Source organism: Neolamprologus brichardi, chromosome 3, assembly GCF_056152115.1.
Source record: "Neolamprologus brichardi isolate AB-2024 chromosome 3, ASM5615211v1, whole genome shotgun sequence".
Classification (NCBI taxonomy): Eukaryota; Metazoa; Chordata; class Actinopteri; order Cichliformes; family Cichlidae; genus Neolamprologus; species Neolamprologus brichardi.
In genome coordinates, this window is record NC_142106.1 from 13,821,124 (window position 1) to 13,838,015 (window position 16,892).

A 16,892-nucleotide genomic window follows, 5' to 3' on the forward strand; every position below is an offset into this window, starting at 1 on the left:
GAAAGGTAAGGAATTTAAGAAAAATTATGCATAGCTATAAAATATAAAATATAGTGTTTTTATTGGTGTTGTGCTTTTTTAATGTAAACTTATCATATTTTACAAAAAAAAAACTGTATGTGATGGAGGGAACTGGAGATCAAACATATAATTTACTAAAAATATCACATGGAGCTGAATTTTTATTTATTTATTATTATTTTTTTGCAGACCTGTGTAATTAAAAGACTCTCTGTCTCTTTGCTCTCTATAGATCATATAGGAAGAAAGCTTTTGTGTGGTGGTAAAATCCTAGGTTATCCTGATCTTAAAAACACATTAAAAACATTTAGCCTTGGCAAATGTTGAAGACTAGTTTCAGAAAGTCTTATTAGTGAATGCTTTGGAAAAACCTTTAATTTCTGTGACATATGCCTCTAGGTTTAATCTCTTTAATTGAGGGGACACAACAAAGCTCCTCTCGGTAGATCTTATCTTCATCAATAAACACAGTGATGGTTTCTTAGAACTTGAACCTCAAATATTGTGTAATAAGAGGACAAAAGTCCTCCAAGGCACATCACTTGGGAATAGTATTATATTCTGTTTATATATTTATTTTATTTTATTTGTTGCTTTTAAACATACTATAAGACGTTGTTAGTGCAGTAAAAATCAGACAAGGGTAGGTATGAAAAAAAGCATCTATTAATAGAAAAATTGGATTATTCAGTGTATTCAGATACACAGCTGTCGTCATTTGTTAGGCAAATAACATTTCTGGACCCAAACCTTCATTTTACGGCTACTTGGTCACTTTTTTTCTGCTGGCTGTGTATTTGCCCTCAGTGACATCAGTAGTAGCTCATCCTGCAGCATTATTTGTCCTTGAGATGCTTTTAAAGAATTGAGACATACTTGAAGATGACAAACTGATTGTTTTTCAGGTCACAGACAGGAAGGCAGAGATAAGGAGACAGGACCTGAGATTACAAAACCAGATCAACACATTGTGTAATAGCAGAGGCCTGCTATAGGTGTAACATCATAAAGTGTTCTGGTTATTGTAGGGATGGTTGTGGACCATAGATTGCATATTAATCTATCACATAATTAATATCTTGTGTTTTAATTTCACATTAGCATGCAAATGAAATAATTCACTTTATTTATCTTGGATTAGATTAGTTTAAGTGATGCAACCAAAACTTAGTCAGTCGATAAATGTTCACACTGCTCACCTGCTGAACCGTTCACACGGTTGTTTTCTACATGCTGGACTGCCTGTTTTTCAGCCTGTGGTTAGTCTGTTAACGTAGCACAGCAGCTCTGTGGTTGTCCAGTTTCCTGTTTCTAATGAAACACCTCAACTGCTCAGGTTTCGCTGCAGGGCAGCAAAAGAGATTTTTAAACTCTGTGTATGTACAATATATTGACAAAAATTTTCATTTTCAAAATATTAATTTTATGTATTAAAAAATAAAAATGTACAGTTCTGTTAATCATACCTATCATCTGTCTTACTTGCACCTCAGATAAGGTGCCTGCACCATCAGCACAAAGCAGCTGTTTCACTGCTAATTTGAATACTGGACACAAAAGAAGGAGCTGAAATGGTTTTGCATCATATTTAAAATATTAAAAGTAGTATAAAAATGACCGTACTGTCTGCAGTGATGTCCTCTGTGTGCGTTTTATTGTGCAGAGACTGATCCAGCTGCAGTCTACTCAGCAGTGAGAGCTGAAGACGTCAGTTATGGGCAAATCACCATCAAAGAGAAGCAAAGAAAGTCAAAGAAAAGAGGTACAGCTGCTCTTCTTTGTCCTCATCGTGGATAAGAATGCGAGGAAGAGTCCAGCAGGTGTTGAGACTCCTGTCTGGATCAGTTTGACACTGTTTACTTATTACTCTTAAGTTAAGCATCTTTATTTAAACATGGCTGACGTCATGGAATAATTAACAGGGAAATGCATTAAAGTGCGAGGTCATCACAGTTTATCCACCCCCAGAAACAAGTGATGCAGACACTTATCCCTTATGAGTTTCACAAAGCTATGTGCATGCATGCTTCAGCTTTATGCAGCTTGTGGTTACTGTACACACATGCACAAGTGTGATTTCCACTCTCATGTATAGAACAGAAAGCTCCAGCAACACTTGAAGCACAGACACCAAATGTATTGTCTGTTCAGCCCCTTATACTTTTTAATCTCTTCTGTGCATCATGGAAGATGCATGATGGGAAGTTATGGCAGAAGCATAGAAAACACTATTTGCACCAAAAGTTATAAAACATGTAAATATCTGCAAAGAAGAAGCGCAGCACAGTTAAAAATGTTGCAGCTAGTGTGACGTACACGCATCCCGTGATTTTAGCGTGTTTTCATTAAAACAGTGCTGTGATCAGTTGTCTGCTTTAAATATAGCCTTTAGTATCACTTCTGTTTTCTTCTTTCCTGACAGTGAAAGTGTTATTCCTATTTACACAATTTAAAAAAGTAAATAATCTAAATAGTTTTTTGTGTCGTTTCTAATGTAATGGTAAGTACCACTATGACTACTGCACTGATGTCTTCTTTGTGTGTTTTATTGTGCAGAGTGTGATCCAGCTGGAATCTACTCATCAGTGCGAACTGGAGACGTCAGTTATGGACAAATCACCATCAAAGAAAAAATAAACAGATCAAAGACCAGAGGTACAGCTTATTATGAATTATGTTATGAATTTCTTTTAGGGAAACTAGAGGAGATCCCACCAAAATAAACACAGTCAGGGATTTTTTGTTGGGATAAATGAGCTGCAGGCTGTATGAGCACCTCAGAAACACCTCTGCTCATATGCATCCAGGCTTGTGTGATGTGATACATCCTTGCAACCATTCATGGGGTTTGATAATTGACTCAGACCATCCATCTGTTTTAAAAGTTGAAGGTTTTGAGAGCTTATTGCAGGACAAACACAGGAAGACAAACTCAAATTCTCATGTGTGACCAAGTTAAAATCAACATCTAACTTAACATGCATGTCAGAGGCCACGTGGCAAAACTAAGTAACAGTTCCCTCTAAGCCGAGCGCGTGAGCAATCGCACACTGCTGACACAGTCTCCACACAGAAAACCAGCGAAATTAAAATAAATACATGAGTTTACTTTAATTTCAATTCAAGCTGGATGTTTTTTTGTGCGCAGTGCAGATTTTCTGTGTGGAGACTGTGTCAGCAGTGTGTGATTGCTCACGCACTGGAACATTTAACATGTAAGAACTGTGATGAATTGTCCATATCATCATATTTAAAGTAACCCTGCTTTAAAAATGACATCATTAAGTCCTGACACTGAATCAAACTAACAGTGTCTTAGATAAAATGTTTAAATGAACATAATTTCTCACACAAATGCTATGAATTATATTTATCATTTATGTGTTATTGTATAAAAAAGTCTGAGCATTAAATATATTTGATGGCTCTTAGGTGATTCACAATAACAGGTAACTTAAACCTGAATTGTAGCTCCATCAGAATCAGAATCAGAATCAGAAAGACTTGAAATGCAGCATGACGTTGAAGATAAGCACAGGGCATAAACAGGCAATAAGAGTGAGATAAGAACCTGCAGAGCTGCTCAGTGTTGTTCATATCGATGTGTTCTGATAAAGTTAGAAGTTATTCTTTTTTTAGCAGAGCATCACAAAAAAAGGTTGGTCTATATGTCTGAGAGTAAGCTTAAGCATTATACTATAGACTATTACAGTTACAATCTTCATAAAAGAAACATTTTGCATTAACACCTGAATTTTAAACATCTATATTTACATATTTATAGCCTCCTCTTTCTGAAATGCTTTTTGAGGTGTGGACTCAGTTAAAGTGTTTCATCAGAAACAGGAAACTGGATGACCACAGAGCTGCAGTAGGGTTTTGCTTAAAAAGTTTTAAAGTTTGGTTTCTAATCATAGTCCTGATGATAGTGTGTATATGTTGTGATAAAGTATTGGTCTATACAGTGCTCTGTGGTAAAATGAAACAGGAAAGATGACCACAGGGCCTCTGAAACCTGCTGGCAGTTTCTAAGAAATCTGATCATGATGCTTACTGGGAAATAACTTTTAACACACATCCTGTATGCTGACAGCACTTTCTATGTTTCACTTCCAGCACTCATGTCCTGTTAGACACTGTTCCTCATTATGCATTGACATTACATACCTTTTCAGGTTGAAGACACGAGATTTATTTTGGTTTTCTTCTGGCTCACCTGAAGCACCAGTATAAACAGTGACAGGCCTGTGGTAACGTCATCGTTAGCAACAACTAATATGGTGACTATAAAGTAGAGTTAATAGATTATTGATCCTTATGCACACGGGTGGAGCCACGAGAAGACCACAGCCAACAACTTCTAAAGTCTGAAGATAAACTGATAGAACTGAAGATGCATTTACTTTTTTCCAGCACAACTTTTTTTAAAAGAAGAATTTCTTGCCAACTGTTGTTTTCACGTGGACACATTTTAATCACGTTTAAAGTGACATCACAATGACGTGAATGTTTCTAGCTCTAGGTTTGAGTCTTGGGTCAACTTTCAGCCTGGACATTAAGCTTAGCACCAGGACTTTTTCATAATTAGAAATCCGAGGGCTAAATTTGGTCCGTTTTTATTCTTCATCTGGTCATATGATGGTTATTTGCGCCCATTAGGGAATCACAACTTGAGCTTTTACTGAGAAATATTTATCTCTCATCAGGCTGTGGGTCAGTATCAGCAGAGGTTTAGAGTGAAACCATTGTGAGACGTTACCTGTGATGAGGCCAGTGTTGGGGAGTAACGGAATACATGTACCGCCGTTACGTATTTAAAATACAAAATATGAGTAACTGTATTCCGTTACAGTTACCGTTTAAAAAGGTGGTATTCAGAATACAGTTACTTTGTTGAAATAAATGGATTACACGGCGGTACTTCCCTGTTTCATATTGTGGCGGGTCAGGACTGTTTGGGTTTTGTTTGACAGCTACGTTCTGTTGTTCCAGGCAGCAGCATTGCCATGGTTACAGGGTAACGCGCTCTCTCTGCGTGTTTCCTGGGTGAGAGAGCACCTTGTTGTTGTTGTTGTTGTTATGCTAATAAGCTAATAAGCTAATAAGCTAAGCTAATAGGCAGAATGCTACAGGTATAGCTCTAAAGAATGTAGCATCATAGGCAGTGTAGTCTGTGCTGCAGGGAGAATGGACTGCCATACCCGTTATGTGTCTGTGAGCGAGGGAGGGAGAAAAAGGAAAAGTACGAGCTGTCATCGAGCAAAAACGGGAGCTGGAAGCATGTAAATATAATAATAACCACTGCAGCCAAGAAGAGTGACGAGCCCAGTTGTAAGTAAGCTATTAAGACTCGACTGTACACCGTGTTCGTGTTTTCCTCCAAAAACAATAAGTTCTGTTGGAGCAGCCTTTCAACGCCTCTCTCTGTCTCTGGCTAGCAAAGTTGACCCAGACAACAAAGTAAAGCTAGTTTTCAGCTACAAGCCGACACAGAACCCACCGTATTAGCCAGAGGTCCCTTTACTACGGTTCGGAGCCGCGGACCTTCAGTAACAGTAATAAATCACATCAATAGTACATTCATGTAGTTGTAAACAGCATGATAATATATTAAGTAATCCAAAGTATTCAGAATACGTTACTCTCATTGAGTAACGTAACGGAATACGTTACAAAATACATTTTGGGGCATGTACTCTGTAATCTGTAGTGGAATACATTTTAAAAGTAACCTTCCCAACACTGGATGAGGCACATGATCAATAGTGGGTCAGTGGGACAACTCCCACTAGGGATTAAATACTTGGGACTCTCCACAATTTCACTTTAGAACTGAAGAAGAAGAGAGGTGTCCAGAAACGTGATGAAGTCTTTCCGAGCTCCTATACAGACACAGAGAACCACACAGATGGGTTTTTGGAGCTGTAAGAATTTGGACTGTTTTAACTGGGAACTGAAGGAGCTTGGAACGGGCTAATTGTGTATTTTATCATTTTAAAGTGTTTTTAAGATAACATGGAACAAAACAAAGCCTTAATTACAACCTTAAAAAAATGTAGACCCTGAGCAACCAAGACATCAACAATATAGAATTATGTTTCTTATATAGTTTTTGTTGGAGCAACTTTTTGAGCCACGCCTCTTTTTTAACATTTCATATGAAAGGAGATTGAAAATAAGAAATGATTGTCTTGTAATGCATTAAAGTCTTGAGCAATAGTTCTCCAGGATCTCTGAAGACTTAAAGTTTTGTCTAGTTTCCATTTTCAGAGGTACATTTCTCTTTTTGTTAATTTCTTAAGCCACTTAACAATCATCGAAGTACAAAAAATTCACCTAACTTAAGAAATGAACCAGTAAAAGAAACCAAAGCAAAACTATTTTTTTCTATTCGTCTGTATATGTATATGTGCACCAAAAAGCATGCATACACACACAGCTCGTCTCCCATTGCAGACAAGAAAAAGAAGGAAGACCAACTTTCTTAAATGTCCAGTGAGATTTATTATGCAGTCATCTATATTTATCTATATATTTAATTTGGTTCATTTCAGCCAGTGGAGGGAAATCTGGAGGTGATGACATCACATACAGTGACCTCAAAATATTACACCACCACCACCAGCAGCCAACCAACCGGAGCAGAGGTATTGTTTTGTGTGCTGTGTGTCTGTCAGAATAAGGAAGGTCTAGTCGATAAAAAATATTAATAAAAACTAAAGTTAAAGTGATCTCTCTGCTTTCAGCTCAGACAAGCTTCTCATGTCCATCCTTTACATTAATGCCATCTTATGCTATCAACAATTGCTTGTTGTCAAGTTTGCCTCCCATAGAGATTGTAGCATCTTCATTTCACAGGCGTTACTGTTAACAGGGGCTGGAGCTAAGATGCCAGCTGCTTTTACTGATTGTTTGCACGTTGTGGATACGCCTCTAGTCTTTGGGAGAAGATTATCATGCTAGACAAGCTTCCACTGGATCTACTTTCACTTGTCCTGAGATGAGCTACAAGCCTCTCTTTGTGTGGAAACACAGCTAGGATCAGCAAAAAGAGGAGTTTCTATGTTTATCACTGTAACAGATATTTTTATTTTTGAAAAACTGAAGGGGAACTAATCTCTAGAATGATCATTTTTAAGGGCAGGGACTTAAACATTTAAGGAAACATTTCTCTTCTACACTAAAAGTGACATTGTGTGGTTTTTACATTTCAAATCAAATCAAATCAAATTTTATTTGTCACATACACAGTCATACACAGTACGATATGCAGTGAAATGCTTGGACAACTGCTCGTGACCTTAAAAAAAAAAAAAAAAAAAAAGGCTATGAATAAGATAGGAAATAAATAAATAAATATGAAAATAAAAAAGGGGTAAATTTAACCAGGAAGGAATAAAATAAAATATAAAAAATTAAGTTAAGAATGAGATAACTGTACAACACAAATTAGAATGAAGGGTAATTTAACTGGGAAAGAATAAGATAAAATATATAAATTAAAGTTGAAAATAAGATAACTGTACAACAAAATACACAGTATAGACATATATAAACATATATAAGAATGTATGAGAAATATAAATATATATACACACAATAACAGCAGCAATTTACAAGAGACAAACATGTCATTTGAACACAATAACTTTATGTTTCTGGTGAACGCAATTAAATCATGTAGGATCTGCTTTCAACAACTTAAAACTAGTTAAATTTATTCATGTATAGCAAGAGTGCTTATTTGCCTGGCTTTGCGATATCACAATATCACATGCAACACAGAAGACAGATCATACACACACCACATGCATGCTATCTCTATTTATTGTGGCTTAACCTGTCAAGGACAGAAAAGTAAAGAAAATTCGGTATCAATCAGCTTTCCCACTTTTTTTTGTTTTTAGTTTGGATTGACAGTTTGATGGTGCAGTGTTGCCTCAAAGCTAGAAGTTGCTAAGTTCGAATCCATCATCAGGCCATTTCTGTGTGGACTTTGTGTCTCCATGGGTACCTGCAAGTTAGTGGGATTAGGTTAATGACTCTAAGTTGCCCATATGTGTGAGTGTGAAAAGTTGTCTGTCTCTCTGCGATAGACTGGTGACCTGTCCAGGGTGTCTCTGGCCCTACGACAGCTGGAATAGACTCCTGCCTCCTGCAACCCTGATGTAGAGATGGACAGATGACAGCTGTGTCCTAAATCCATTAAACTGGAGGAAAAAAAGACACACATGACAATTTTATGTCAACCAGAATTTGACTTTGTTGATCACTCCAAAGAATAACTCTTTAAACTCTTTTTACTTATCTGCATGATTGAGCATGCATCGAGACTCTTTAAATGAAGTTAGAATAATCATGGGAAGGATTTCCACATTAATGTCTTTCTATTAAGTACTTTTATTGGACTAACATAATTTGCACGGGCTGGATCAACTCAACTGAATTCAGTTGGACTCAACTGCAGTAAATAAGTTCATTCATCATGAGTTAATGAAGTCGGTTCATAAAGTTGGAATAAAGGAATTGCATAATGCTCAAATAAAGCAATTTAAACGCGTAGAAATTCTCTCAATTATTTTTTTGTTTATTTAAATAGATTGCTTTAGGTCAGGGATGACAAGGTTGCTTCTCTGCAACTTTGAGCAGGGGAATGGGTCCTTACTGTCGTCTATTCAAACATGCTGACTGACTGCTCAGAGTATCCGGTACAGTGTATATATTTTGTGACAAAGTTGGCATTTTGCAGTAAAATGTGTGTTCTTCTTTTAATATTAATCACAAATGACCAAATATAATGGGCGGGTCCTTGTTCTTACTCAGTTAAACTATATCATGGACGTCTGGTTGCTGAACTTTATTGTAACACCCGGGCAAACAGCTGAAAGAATTTGGCCCCAGGAATCAGTGTTTAATACTACAAATGATACAGTTTATTAAAGTGATTAAAAACCTTGCTGTGGGTCTTGGGCAAATTACTTTGCCAAAGGATAATGTTGAAGTTTGGATTTATGCTCATATCTAATGATTTATGAGTCCCATGTTAGCGTTCAGTGTGAGCACAGGATGTGGTTTGAACTTAGTGAAGAGTTTGAATTTAAGGGAGGTGAAACTTTAAAAGTTCAGGCAGTCAGGAAGGAAACCACTGCCTGGTTGTTTTGCACTTTGGTCAGTTGCAGCTTTTTTGCTGTTATCCACAGAATCCACATATTTGAGCTGACTGTTGGAAGTATTTTCAGATTTTGTCTTTCTTTGAGTTTGGATAGAACACCTAATAAATAAATTACCTATATATGTGAATATGTTTCCAATTTGGATCCTCCAGCTTCAATTTTGGCGCTCATCAGTATGTTTTTTTGAAACAGGGAGGCTCTGAGTTGCACTTCCTGTTTGGTCTATTTCACATTATTTGTGACAGTTTGGCTCCAAGACTATTAATGTGAAAATGTGGCACCACTGATGTTGATTTTTTTTAAATAAATGAGTGAGTTATTTTAACTGTGACTGGTCTCATATTGTTTGAACTGTGTGTTCTTGTGTTTTCAGAGCTTCCATCAAATCCAAATGCTGTCTACTCCTCACTGAAGAAATCTGCTAGTCCAACCTAACAACCAGCTGTTGGTCAGACCAGAGAGCTTTCGTTATAAAAAGGATGTGTATGTATTTTGTTTGATCTCTTCATTAAATGCACTCACAGAACTGCAGACAGACAAAGAAAAACTGAATGGGTGATGAGACGTTTTTGTAAAGAAGCTCAAAGAGTAAATGTATTTTTGTCACACTGCCTCTCTCTGTCTGCAAGGCCAAAACAGAAATATTATACTGTATGTATATGCTGTATATTATATAGTCTATAACTAATACATAAACACAATGCAATGTATTTAAAATAATCAGTAACTTGTGGGACCCTGCTGTCGTCTCCGCAGCAGAAATCATTTTTTTGTGCAGGATCAATAAACTTGTTGTTTTTCTCGTGTGGTTCTGTGGGTTTCATGAAGCTCTCTGATGGAAAACATGAGTTGCTGTGGCTAACCCATGCACACGTCTCCACAGAGCAGATAGAAAACAACAAATATCAATAAAACCACAACCTCAGACTGAGAGCAGCGCTAGCATCACTCAGCGGCTGGAAACTTCACACAGAAGCTTGAGAAGCTCGTACGTGTCTGTGTACAATAAGTTTAGATTCAAGGAAATGAAATATGTGAGACTTTAGATGCTGTTTGAAATAAATACGTCTCCATCAACAGATATTTTTCAGATGCATCTTAGTTACTGTGTTGTTGATATCTGTGGTTGTGCTTGCACAGGACACATAGTGAGGACATCATCATTCAGTGTGATGATGATGATCTCGGTGTCGATTCAGCCAAAATCGGGGTCAGATTATGCGGCCATAACAAATGCACACTAACATGAATCATGTGTTTCTGAAAGAAAGTAACTTCTACTGATATTTATTTATTTTTGAATTTCTGCAATACCAAATACCACTGGGACCCGTCATATGACACATTTTTATTATCAAAAAGGTGAAGTAAACCATTAATTCATAATTTAGAATAATCTGGAATGAATCAGGAGAGAAAATCTAAGATTAGCACTGGTTCAGGTGGAAAAGTGAGACTTGCATTTAGCAGCAGTCTGTGTGGAAGCTCGCTTGCATCGCTTGTTTTTTATGTGCTTCATTTTTCAAAGCAGCGCCTCAAGTTTGTGTTAGAGTGATTTTTATACAGTGTCTCTCTGGTTTCCTTCAATCCATGCTTACACGCTCCTCAATAAATACATGAATTTAACTTTGTTCTCAGAGAGGTAGGAAGAGGTTTGAGCTCTACATGTTTATTATTATAGGTATGAGGATGAGTATCATCTGTTCAAACCCAAATAATTATCTGTCTGTAGATGTGATCACGTCAGTTTTGTGCCTAAACTGTCACCACGGTCTTTCCAGCCACTTTAATTATATACAATCAATAACTGGTCAGTTCACAGCTGATACGTAGCTGATTCCAGCAGCATCCACAGACAGTAAAAAGCACTAACCACAACTTAAAGCACGGTCTGGTGCTGCCATCTAGTGACACTGTCTGTGAAGGTTCTCAGTCATCCAGGTCATCGTAGTCATAGGAGTTCGCAAAGTTACAAAGTTGCTTGAAGACATTTCACCTCTCATCCGAGAAGCTTCTTCAGTTCTAAGATCAAATGGTGGAGAGTCCCAGATATAAACCTAGTGGGAGTTTCCCCCCACAGAGGAACAAAAGGACCCCCTGATGATCCTCTAATCGCCTGAGCCAAGGTGTGAAACCTAATCAGCCAGGACAGAGAGGACAGATGGTTTGAAAGAGGAGTGAAAGAAGCCATCTATGTCCACTGTGAGCGACCATCTTTGAACAGAGACGGTGATTTACGACACCAACTCTCTGCCATATATAATCCAGTTTTGAGTTCCCTCCCCAGACGCCTTAACGCCCACTCACATCCTGGGCCATCTGACCTCAGGAATTCGCATGATAAGGTGGGGCCAGGTTTCACAATGAGCTCACCTGAAACTCTGGCTGATTGGGACCCACACCCAGTTCCACACCTTGGGTCAGGTGATTAGAGGATCATCAGGGGGTCCTTTTGTCCCTCTGTGGTGGGAAACTCCCACTAGGTTTATATCTGGGACTCCCCACCATTTGACCTTAAACGTCTTCAAGTAACTTAAAGACGTCCAGACGCTTTTCTTTGCAAGCTCCTTTGACTACGATGACCTGGATGACTGAGAACCTTCACAGACATGTGAGCAGTTGTGTGTGCCACTTCTAAAGTCTGTGGATTCAGTTCTGCTGCTGAAGCTCAGAGAGCTGCACGCTGTCCTTGGTACTGAAACACCTGAGCTGGACAAAGAGCTCCAGAGAAGTCGTCTGACCAGCAAGTCAGTAAAATACCTGCAGAGTGTCAGGAGACGTTTGTATCAGCTCACTCTGTGTTTCATAAAAGAAATAAACAGAGTAGCACACATGCACACTGCCACTGATGATTTCAGCTGTAATGACTCATGTTGAGTTCATTTAACCAGGGGAGTGACGGAGGGCCCTGTGATTGGAATAAATATGAGCTATACATGTGAATAAAATGATTTTCAGTTAGGAATTTGAATAACCTGTTAAGAGGTTAATATGATTAACTCAATATATTTCATCTCATTCTAATATGCCAATCTTAGGTTACCTTACATGTTTATTTAATATTTATTTATTTACATATTTATTTATGTTTATTTAATATAGACGCTTTGATTTCAGTCAACATAATTTGGAGTGGAAAAGCTGTTGTGCGTCTTTTGAGTGAAACTGTGCGAACTAAATGAGTGGTATACTTTCTGTACACAGTATATATGTAATACAACATATAAGTCGGCGAGGAAAGAAGACACGAGGAGCAGGTGTATCAAGCAGGGAGTAGGCAGCCCTGAGAAGAGATGCTGTGAAGGTCAAAGGTCAGAGGAAAACACATCATTGTTGGGCAAACTAAAGCTCCTCTGCTGCCACCTACTGGCTGCTATCTTTCTGTGACTGATGCCTTTATACACCATACAAACACCAAGTGGCCACTATATTAGGAACACCTTTTTGGTACTGGGTTGCACTCAGCTCAGCACCTGTGTAAGAGGATTGCTTAAAGACACATAAACAAAACCTAGTTGAACTTTGTTCATCAAAGTTGCTGAGCTAAATCAAAACCATCAGCAAAGCCACAGTGCTGATGAAAACATTAAAGAAAGCTGAAAGAAAAACCCTCCACTGCAGTTGGCACAGTACTGCACACTTACAAATGAGAGGACCGGGCGGGTCTGCTCCCTAGTGTTATTAACTGAATAAATGAACAACCCAAATAGAAGAGAAGAATATAGCCCTTTATTGTCATTGTACATGTACAACTGTGGAAAAAAAGATATATTAGACAGCAGGGATAAATAACAAACAGGAGAAATTTATACAATCAAGGTTGATATACACAAAAATATATACAAAAAAAGAGAAAGGCACACATTAGAGAACAAAATAGTTGCAAAGTGCTCAGAAGCATTGCAAAGAAAAGACTTGATCTGAATAGAGTCTGTGTGTGGCCTGAGTAATGGTGGTTACTCAGGCCATGAGCCATGGCTCAAATTGGTGAGGTAGGTGAGTGAGCAGGGGCAGGGTGAGGTATGGGGGGATAGTGTTTATTAGCAGTCTGAATGGCTCAGGAAAAGAAGCTGTGGGTGCCTGTGAGGGACCAAGCAGCCAAAGCAAAGAGGACACAGGCAAAAAAGTGTCTTCAAAAAGGGTTTTCTTTATTTTAACCCTCAAAAAGTCCAAAATTAACAAAATTCAAAAACATACTTAGCAGGCCCATAAAAGAGGTCAACTAAATATAACTCTACGAAAAGTAATTTCCAGAAACTTAAACAAAACAAAGTGAGACACAACTTAACTCACAAACTGACCTAATTACAAAGACACATGAGGGTTGCTTTTATAATGATTTGGCCAAACCATTTACACACAATGGGGGGGGGGGGGAAACAAAAACACACACTAATATTAACTAAGCACAGAATAGCCTAACTAAACCTAAAACACCCCTGCTCCTGGTAAGCCCATGGTTGGTCCTGCTGAGCAGGCATTTTGTTCCCAGAGTCCTCAGCCACAGCTTTTGCCCAGACAGGAAACAGCCACCGCCCAAACCCAGGTAACTCAAAGAAAGAGAAACATGATTAATATAACAAAACATTTTAGAAAAACCACACAATGTTACTATGTACGCGCCTCATAATACCAGTGTTAGGTTTAACCAAATGATTAATGAAGAAAACTGCAAAGCAAACTAATAAAGTAAAAAATGGACTAATTTACCTGTGGCTAATGCCATCACAGTGCCCACGAGATGTGTTCACCATTTATTATAAGAGCGGTGGGGACCTGTGTGTGTCTCCTGAAGTCCACTATGAGTTCTTTTGTTTTAAGAATGTTCAGCATCACATTACTTTGTGAGCAGCAGATAACAAATTCTCTCTTTTTTTGCCTGTCCCATTCACTACTTTAGCAATAAGAATTGTTGTCTGAAGGCCAGGAAAGATGCCCAATGGATGTATTTTTTCAAGTGGAGAAAATATGCTATATTATTCCACTTGATTAATCTATATTATCATTATTTATTTTATTTTATTTTAAGTTATTACAAATTGGACTGACAATTATATGGAAAGGGAGAAAGAAAACAGAGGGGAAGGGGGAAAGTAAAAGAAGACATTGAGAAAATCCATTGGATCACCTGTTAAAAGAAAAAAAGGGAAAACAAACAACAAGAGAACAACACAATACAGAGACAACAACATAGATACGTGTAAGTAACAGTAAATACTAAATATTGACTGTTATTGAGCACCAGGCAGGACCGACAACGCACAATTTGCTTTAACCTCCCAGGATCTGGCGTCCACATATGTGGTGTTACAGAATAAATATATATTCTTAGTGCTTTCTGATTATATTGTTTTATGTATTTTAATAATAAAAGCCTTTATAAAGCAAAGCCAGCTGTGAGAGAGAACTAGGTCAGAGGGTGAAATAAAAATGCATGCAATGAAAGAGCTCGGGTCTAGGGAAGTTAAGGTCATAGCCTGTGTGCGTACTGAGCCCACAGGCCCTGTGGCCAGCCAGCCGCACCACCTGGGGCACCCCACCACCGCAGAAGGGGCCCGACCTGGCCATGGGTGCCAGGCCCCATCAAGCAGCCGCCGGGACTGAGGCGCCCAGCCCCGAACACCGACAAGCACCAACGCACCGACGGCTGAGGGCATCGGCCACCGGGAGGTAGTGTGGTGGGTGGAGCTAGGCCTCCACCCCTTGGGGGCCCTAAGATGTTCCAGGAGAGGCGGATGTGGGGACTCGACCTCATAGACATAGACAAACTGGCACACACAGACACAAGCATACGTTCCCCACCCTCATTCACACAAATACAAATACTCAGCACTCTCCCAACGTGGAGACAAACAGAAATGAGCACTATACACCTATTCATACTCCCCAGACATACTCTATACTCCCAGGTCCAGGTATCACCGCCCCCACGAGGGGGATCAATCCCCAGACACAAGATATGTTACCCTTTTCCCTGCCGTGGGGGCAAGCAGACCACCCCCGGCCCAGCAGTTGCGGGGAGGCCCAGTGTCACAGACCCCAAACAGATTCCCAACTCCTCTCAGCCCCCCTGCCCTGATGGTGTGCAAAGAACAGGGGTGTGAAGACCCCATACCTAACTCCGCCCTCTCATATGTCGTGTTGCTGCGTGCTGTTCTAAAGTGCATTTAAAACACAGGAGGGGCATGGTGCTTCCTGCCAGAGAGCAGTAGGTGTCAGCACGGCCCCTCCCGAGAATAAATTCTCTACCTCTGCCCAGTGTGCTTTCTCATCTTCATCAAAGATAAGTACAACCATTGTGATTTCATCTACTTGGCCATGGGCCAAGCAAGGAAGCAATTTATATATCACTCTCAGAACAACTCCCAGCTGAAAACAGTGGGGACAGACAGCTGGCTAAAAGCAGAGGAGAGCGGGGCAGCAGTAGAAGGGTTAATGATCCGACAGCTTCCACATTAGACACAGGTAGACTCTGTGACAAGACCAGGCCTAGTGTGTGTCCATGTTCATGTGTAGGACCAGGTATGGACTGGACCAGATTAAAAGAGTCAATAAAACGTCTCCTTTGTCAGCGCAGCAGACATGGATATTAAAATCTCCCCAGTCATTTACGAAATTCTCATTGTATTTTGGGGGACGATAAATAACAGCAAAGAGCACTGAGTTGAAGTGATTGACTTCAAAACACGTCAGATCGGAGCTGGAAGATAAAGACTTCAAAAAGAACTCTTTACATTTAAAATCATTTTTAAAATTCACCTGTCGCACCTCCTCCTCCTCTCCCTTGGTGTGTTAAAAAGGAACAACCCGCTGGTAAAAGTTCTGATAAAACACTGGACTCACCAGTGTTAAGCCAAGTCTCAGTGATACACATGAAGTCCAGGTTCAAGGGCAATTGGACAGTGAAGGAAATATGATATTTGATTCATTAAAACACAGGAAATAGCACATTTTTAAAATTTAAATACAGCAAGCATTCAGTGTCTGGAAACTTTGGAGGACACAAATTTATTTATTTATTTTACCTTAAAGCCATCACAGCACCCTGAGCATGCATCCCCAAACTTCTCTGGTCTCAGATGCTGTGCATTTTGGACTCTGTCATCTTGACAGTGCTGGAGGGTTTGCTGGTGCACTTCAGTGTCAGTAGGTGGCAGCACCAGACCATGGTTTTGCCTTGGGACGGTCATTAGAAGAGCAATTTTCATCACAAAGCTTTCAAGCACACAAACACACACACACACAGATGTGTGGTTCCAAATGTATAATAAATATTCCAAATCAACACCTAAACTATCATCTGCACTTTGGCTACTTTACTTCTTTTACACAAATTGTGTAGTTTTAGGTACAAGTGGTCACTTTTGGTATTACAACAAATGAAATCCCCTGCAGCACCGACTGTTACCAGGACACCTCCTGATGTAACTGGTTTACTGTTGTGTGTAATGCTTTCCAAAATAACACATTTACATTAGCGTAATGTAGTAATACAACACACTACTGTACTAAATTCTGTAATAATATAACAATTTTGTTGCTACTTGCATTACAAAGGCTCTTTAAATATCTGCACAATGGATGGATTAAATACATATCAGATGTGTTTTTCTTCCTGATACAAGCAGCTGAAGTTTGTGTGCACGGAGGAGGAAAATGGTGGTGAGGTCTACAACTTTGGATGAGTGGAGATATTCC

General features: G+C 39.1%; 1 protein-coding gene across 2 annotated transcripts in view; it reads left to right on the forward strand.

The window, feature by feature from the left end:
• LOC148103569 (uncharacterized) overlaps positions 1–16,892 on the forward strand; it is a 126,586-nt gene that overhangs the window by 43,918 nt on the left and 65,776 nt on the right. Inside the window, exons 5-8 of one of the 2 annotated variants that reach the window (XM_087838738.1) lie at positions 1,685–1,783; positions 2,578–2,676; positions 6,576–6,668; positions 9,568–9,629. The exons of the other annotated variant lie outside the window; for it this stretch is intronic. Of the exons in view, the coding sequence (XP_087694864.1) occupies positions 1,685–1,783; positions 2,578–2,676; positions 6,576–6,668; positions 9,568–9,629 (353 nt within the window). Of the gene's footprint in view, positions 1–1,684; positions 1,784–2,577; positions 2,677–6,575; positions 6,669–9,567; positions 9,630–16,892 lie in introns of those variants that run through there. 2 annotated transcript variants of the gene reach the window in all.